Here is a 6,855-nt window from a genome sequence, read left to right on the forward strand (position 1 = left end):
TGATGCAGCTTCACTCTGCAGTCCACTGGTTAAAGCTCACATGAGTCACAAGAGGACACTTCATGTTCGGCTAATACAGGCAGTCTAGGGCCATCATATTGACAAGATGGGGTAGCCAATCAGACGCGAGCGTACCGCTGACTGATCTCTCTGTCCCCAGAAGACACTACGGCCATTTTTGTGCCACTGTGCAGGACTGCCGGTCTCAGCTGCCAGACTCCTCTATTCAGCATCAAGGGACAAATGTTTATTTTCAGGTGTTCAGATATGTCCCAAATCTTTCTTGCCTGTTGAATTCTGACACAGTACATGTAGTACAAGGTTTCTAATACTTCATTGTTTCCAAAAAAATCCTCTCTTTAATTCGAATTTTTATAATAATGCCTTGATACCTATTCTATGATTTACTTACTTTTTAAGTGTGATCAGTCTTTGTACAGCAGTTTTTGTGAAGTAGCCTAAATCATACTCCTAAATCCTAAACTTATTCTCAAAAACATTTATTTCGTATGTCCCATTTTAGGTTTTTTGCAGTTGTGGCTAAAGGGTATTCTCCTCATTATTAATTGCTCCAACAAATTACCAGCATGCTAGAACCTTAATTAGAGCCTGTTAAACTAATAGTGATGCTTAGAGAGATGCTTTTTTGGACAATTAACAGTTTGTCGAGGGACTCTAGGGACAAGCTTGAAAGGACAACATCTTCCTTGTCATATTTCTGTTTATGATTAGACATCTAAGTGTTTGTATTGTTTTATGTCTTTCACATTTACAATAAGAACTTTGTTGATAGTATATTGCTTGACATGATGAAGCATGCAAATTTGATATGACATGGAAAGCCAACCTGCACTGTAAGGATTTTGTGCCTCCCCTCCAATTACAAACAAGAGGACTTTCCCACCCCATGAGGCAGATAATTACAGTTTACAACAGTTTCACTCTGGGTCAGGAGGAAATGACATAATCTCTTTCTTAAGGGGGATACCACTCGACCTCTATCAGATCTAACAAGTAATAGTGTCTATTTTTATTATGCAGTGTTGTAGCAAGTTTAAATCTGTGATGGATTGACAACCAATCCAGGGCCTATTTCTGCGTCCACTCACTACAATATGGGATAGGCTACACCCCCACACCCTCCCCCCATAACCCTGACCTAGAATACGTGGTTTAAAAAATGGATAGATGGATGAATGGAGGGAAGACTGGATAATATACCGAAGGACATTGAAAAGCTAAGAGCAAGACAGACAGACATTACATGCCAAGTTTTTTTTTTTTTCAGAATGTATGGAGGGAAAGTAAAATAGTTCCATAGCATCAGCAGGTTTATACATTACATGTGTCATGTTTTTCACCTCTTCTACTTCAATGCTGAGATGAGAGCATGTGATAATTTTCTTGTGTAAATGAATTTTACAAAAACCTGTCTGAATAAATTTATGGGTGTATCTCACACAACCTTGATTACAGCATCATGTATAAGATTGTGAAATCACGTTTTTGTGTCTGCACTTTTCCAGCTGTTTCATTGCTTACTGTGCCGTTCAACCTTGCTGTGCTACTCTCTCCAGGCCGAGCTGAGATCACCGCACCAGCTCCACTGAATCATTACCACAACATCCTGGCACCGCCACACATGACAAGAGGCATTACTTCAGTGTTCAAAATTAATATTTGTTTCACTTTTTTTTCAGACGCCAGTGTTGCAACGGGGCAGGAGTACAATTAAAGGCAATCAGCGGTCGTCTGGGGTGCATCGGGCACATTTTCCCCAACGTAGCAGGAAGTGCCTGTGATCTCTTAGCTGATTGGCTCCTTCGATTGAAGGACAGCATTTAAGTACATTCAAGTTTTCTGCTCCTCTCATCTGTAGAAGAAGATTTCTCAAAGACACCAAGCTGATCACCCTCACTCTTTCAGGACTTCGTATTGTCCACATAATAAGGTAAATGAAAACTGTGTTTGTGCTTACATAATTAAGTAGCAGATTGCTTTGGAATGTAACAGGTGACTTTGGGATGCTACAAATTTAAAGTGTGTCTTGTGTATCTGTCCTTGTAATTAAATTCATTTTGTGAATTGACATAACTGAAAACAGAATATATCTCAAACCTGACTGGAACAGTCACAGATTATTGAATCACATCAGTGAATTACATTACATCAAAAATATGCATTCAATAGAACTGAAACAGGTAAATGTGCTATTGCGAGGTGTTATTTTAATTAAAACCAAAAACATACCTTTTCTTTAGGTGGGAAATGAGAGTGGCAATCGTTTTCCTGTGTCTCCTGGTCACAGTCTGTGGGGGTCCCGTGAGTATATATATATATATTTTTTTTTTCTGAATGCAAATTGAATGGAATTGTATCACTTTCACTGACCAATGGTGAAACATGGTGTTTACTTGTGCTTCAGGTGCATAGACTGTCCCTACATCACATTCTCCAACAGGCCCAACAGCATCAACAGAGACATCAGTCTGAAAGCAGTCCCAACCAAGAGGTAACCCTGAACCCCTGTCCCACAGCCTACACCCCACGCTCCCAAATTGGGGAACTTCTTGAGCTTTATGATTTGCATCAGTCAATGCAATAAAATCAAACTCCCTGAATTTTACAATGGGATGTTGATGTCCTTTAAACTTAAATGCTTTCTATACTATAGAGCACATCTCTGTTTTTATCTGTTTGCAACATTCAGTACATTGCTAGAATTTGTCAACGACTATTTTATATTTAAAAAAATATATATTTCAATGTCTTGTCTGCAGTGTATTATATTAGCAATAAATACAAATGATTTATCTCTTTTCATTCATCTTTCATTTTTAGGCACTGCAAGAGTTGGCACATGTCAGACATATTTTGGAACAGTATGCCAAGGTAGTTGCAGTTTTAATGAACACTATTCCCATTTTTATTTTTATTTGTATTATTATTACAAAGCTGGCTCCTTGTTCCTATGAAAGTATAAAGGCAGGCACAAGGCAGGTCTTGAGTTTGAGATCACAAATGTATTTATTTAACACCTCTATCTGGTCTGCTTAACCACAGGTGTTCCCACCTGTGAATACTCCAGCGGTCCAACCCCAAAACCATCAGCTGAACATCCCCCAGCTAGCACTGCCCTCAGGAACCCCCCTAGAGTCACCCCCACAGGTCCCCCCCACTGCAGTGTGGAGACCTGATCAGCAGGTAGGTGTGATGTCTCCAAGTTACATTTCCTCACTTTCATACTCACCCAGTCACACACATACGGTACAGCAGTAAAAATACATTTGTAAAGACAGACTTGTGCTTCAACCTCTGGCGTTTTTTACGCTCAAGAGTACAGAAATTAGTATAGTACATGACATACAGTACAGTGCAGTATAGTACTGTAGAGCAGAGTAGAGTATGAGTACAGCTATCCTACTAAACTAAAATAAAATGCCCAGGTGTTCATTTCCAAATATCTGTGACTTTTGATTTTTTTTTTTTTTTTTTCAGAAAACAAACAAATGCATTTCAGTAGTCAATCAATTAGTAATATATAATCAATTCGAACGAAGTATATTTACATTTCATGACAACGTGTGCGATTTCCACAGTGGGCAATTGTTCCTCAGTCCTCCGTTTCTGTCTTTGTGGTGCGTGGGAGCAGGTGGTTCCCGAGGCAGTTTCGGTCCAGCCAATGACACAGGCCCCGGAGCTGGGAACCGAAGCAGCAGGGCCGGCCGCGCCCAATGAACAGCAGCCTCAGGTCGAGCCTCCGGTCCTGGGGCCAGTGCAGCCCAACACCTGGGCCCCGCAGCCAGGGGTTCCCTTCCTGCTGCCTCTCCCGCCCAACACGCAGGGAACCCAGCCCACGGACCAGCCGGCCCTCCCAGCACAGTTCCCACAGGTGGCGCTCACCTTTCCTCTTTTTGGTTTTGCTCTTTCTTCACCCTTCTTGAGTTATTACTCTTGTTTATTTGCCATTTGTTGATTCTTCATGTGTGAATTCTGAAGTTCTAGTGCACGGTCCTTAACCCAGCACAAATAATGTTCTGCGTCTGTGGATGTGGGGGTGTGCGGGGTTCACTGAAATCCCGGGGGGTCCCGTGAACCCCATCTTGATCTTCCATAAACATTCATTTTTTTCTTGTCCTTGAATTATTCATGCACAACTACATTATCTCTGAAAGATGTCTTGTTCATACGGTTTGACAGATGTTCCCATCTTATGGGTTTCTTCCCATGTTCCCATCACAAACGGGGACCCAGCAGGTAGGATTCCTCTTCACAAATGCGCCGTGTGTGGTCTGATCTTGTGCCTTTGTAATTTTGTCTGACCTATTGTTTTATTAAGGGTGTCTGATTTGTTGAGCAATTTGAGCGAGCAAATAATGTGTCATGATACATTGTTTTGTGATAACATACAGACATTTGGGGAATATTTTACACATGTCTGTGGCATTTCCTAGGTGTACTGTATGTCATTGTTTGATAAGATTTATGCTCTAATGGTCAGAATAGAAATGAATGTTGAATCAAATATTTCCAATGAGTATGTATACAACATTACAACAACTGCTCATAACAGTGCATTGCACTTATTTCCTAAATGTTTCAAATGAGATCATGTTATGCTTCTTTATAATTGCATTTGCTGTTTTTGTTAGTTCCCTGGTTACGGAATGCCTGTGTTCTTCCCGAATGGCTACCCGCAGCTGTCTGTGCACCCTGCAGAGGCTGATCAGACTGTGCAAACTGGGCAACCAGTACAGCCTGTGCAGCCTGTGCTACCTGCACAGCCTGCAGTGCCTGGACAGCAACAGGTAGAAAACAGCTTTATGTATGTGTGTGTCTGTGTGTGTGTGTGTTTGTACTGTACATACAGTATGCGCTGAACAAGTAAACTGCAAGCTAAAAGTTTAGTTTCTATTTGGCTCATGAATAGAACGCATTGTCTTTTTAATATAATCATATTTCTGATTTGAAACAGTAATTTTGGAATGTTGGACTGTTGAATTTCGTACTATAAATCATTCTCTGTTGTGTCTTATTTTTTTAGATTCCTCAGATCTTCTACATGATCCAGCAGCCAATGGTAAATAGGGTAGGAATTTGAAACCTCTTTAATGCCTACTATTAAGCTTTAGCAATGTAATGTATATAGAGTACTGTATGTTGGTGCTGATGCTATCCATTGTATCTGCACGTCACTTTTAGGTTGGACCTTTTGGAAGTGCAAGCTCTGAGGAGTTACAGGTGATTATGAAACAGGAGCTTCAGCTTCAGTTTTAGAATTATCTTCTAAAGCAGCAGAACAGCTTTAATACTGAATTGGTTGTTAAACAGGAGCGCACGGTGTGTGACTTAAGACCGGTGGACTGAGGAATGTGCCTGTCTCTGTTTGTGTCGCAGGCTACTGGAGCCATGGGTGGATTTGGGATGTTCCTGCCTGGTTTCGGGAGTGGCATATCCAACCCGGGGGTGGGGGCAGTCGTCCCCGGAGGACTCCCTGCCGGGCAGGGCGTGGACCCGGGTGCCAAGGCAGACCCAGCGCTGGCTGAGGTCCCTCCCACGTCTGGGGCCCCCCTCTTGTCTGCCCCCCAACCCGCGGGTCCAGAGACCACACTGTCTAAAGACCCAGCTGCGGGCCTGAGCGCTGGCAAACCCACCGTCCAATCAAATCTCCCCCAGCCGGGCCTGACCACCGGCTCTGAACCTGCAGTCCTGCCCGTGATGTCATCGCCAGCCAGTAACCCCAATGCCCGGTCTGTGGCAGGAGCAGAAACTGACTTATACCCTTGAGAGAGCTGGTCTCTCACACATTGAGGCCACATTTCACAGACAGGTTGAGGCTAGCCCGAGACTAAATTCAATTCTCAATGGAGAATCTCCATGCAAAACTCAATGTAGTCCAGGACAATGCTTAATCTATGTCTGTGAACCTGGTCCTGAGTTTTCATTTCATATGCACCCAGCAATTAGTGCAGAAAATGTCATGTGAGCAAGGTGTAACTTCACGTGTTTTGTATTTCTTTATATTCAAAAGTATATTTTGTTCTGTGTTAACCATGCCTTTTTGTTTCATCTGCAATACTTGTACAGGTATGGTACCTTTACAACGTTAAAATCAATTACATTGATGAGGAAAAAAAAACCTTCTATTTTTGTGGTTTGTGTACCCCCAGATTTTATTTAGTTATATCTGTTTAAATTGTATTGTTGGAATCATATAAACTTTTTGCAGTTTGCTACGACTTGACAGTTAACTAAAGATGCCTTGTATGTATTTAAACAGTATCCATTTGGCTTAATACACCTTTGGAACAGTAATTTCGCATTTCCTCAAACAATTCAATTCATGCAAACACCAAGACCTCTAATTTTCATAAAACAAACTTATTGTTATCCACAAAATTATGAACTGCCATTCTGAAGCCACACAGCCTAATGAAACTAATAAAACAGTTTAAAATTGATTATAGACATTATACACGTAGACACCATAGTGTCTTTATTCAATTTAGAATACATTTTATATGAGTATTTTTGAGGATTTGTTGGGTCACTTTTAAGGGAAAGGGAAGTTTTTTGTTTTGTTTTGTTTTGTTTGTAATTTTCAAAGTTATTATGACCACTGTTGTTTGCAGTTCATTAAATTACCAAAGAAAAACATTCACATGGTGTTGTTCCATTACTTTTGGCTAATGTACCCTTTTTTGTTGAATCATGTTTCTCTTTTGGAAAGTTGTCTTTATTAGAAGTGGGTGACATGATTTGCCAAATGCAATGATATGCAGAGGGATCATCTAGTCTCACCTTGGTGATTTAGGTTTTGAAAGGCCCTTGTGGGGATGAGTGTTTCTCGGCTTA

The 6,855-nt window shown here is 41.1% G+C and overlaps 1 protein-coding gene across 2 annotated transcripts; it reads left to right on the forward strand.

The window, feature by feature from the left end:
• Positions 1-1,596: 1,596 nt before the first annotated feature.
• Positions 1,597-6,642, forward strand: ambn (ameloblastin). Of its 2 annotated transcripts, none has more exons than XM_064337963.1 (11): positions 1,597-1,951; positions 2,262-2,322; positions 2,426-2,512; positions 2,842-2,892; positions 3,064-3,204; positions 3,653-3,892; positions 4,201-4,257; positions 4,653-4,808; positions 5,045-5,089; positions 5,203-5,241; positions 5,398-6,642. In XM_064337963.1, exons 2-11 carry the CDS (start codon positions 2,269-2,271, stop codon positions 5,785-5,787), a joined length of 1,260 nt encoding a protein of 419 aa, XP_064194033.1. In that variant the 5' UTR covers positions 1,597-1,951; positions 2,262-2,268; the 3' UTR covers positions 5,788-6,642. The 2 variants fall into 2 exon arrangements, with proteins under 2 accessions (XP_064194033.1, XP_064194034.1); XM_064337964.1 differs by having other exon boundaries at positions 5,045-5,080.
• Positions 6,643-6,855: the final 213 nt, after the last annotated feature.

The sequence above is a fragment of the Anguilla rostrata genome, chromosome 5 (genome assembly GCF_018555375.3).
Source record: "Anguilla rostrata isolate EN2019 chromosome 5, ASM1855537v3, whole genome shotgun sequence".
Lineage (NCBI taxonomy): Eukaryota > Metazoa > Chordata > Actinopteri > Anguilliformes > Anguillidae > Anguilla > Anguilla rostrata.

Excerpts from the sequence above, each read along its gene's own strand:
- ambn (XM_064337963.1), top strand. The coding sequence starts at position 2,269 with ATGAGAGTGGCAATCGTTTTCCTGTGTCTCCTGGTCACAGTCTGTGGG. Across the intron at positions 2,893-3,063 it reads TTTTGGAACAGTATGCCAAG|GTGTTCCCACCTGTGAATAC; the intron begins GTAGTTGCAGTT and ends GCTTAACCACAG. Across the intron at positions 5,090-5,202 it reads AGCAGCCAATGGTAAATAGG|GTTGGACCTTTTGGAAGTGC; the intron begins GTAGGAATTTGA and ends CGTCACTTTTAG.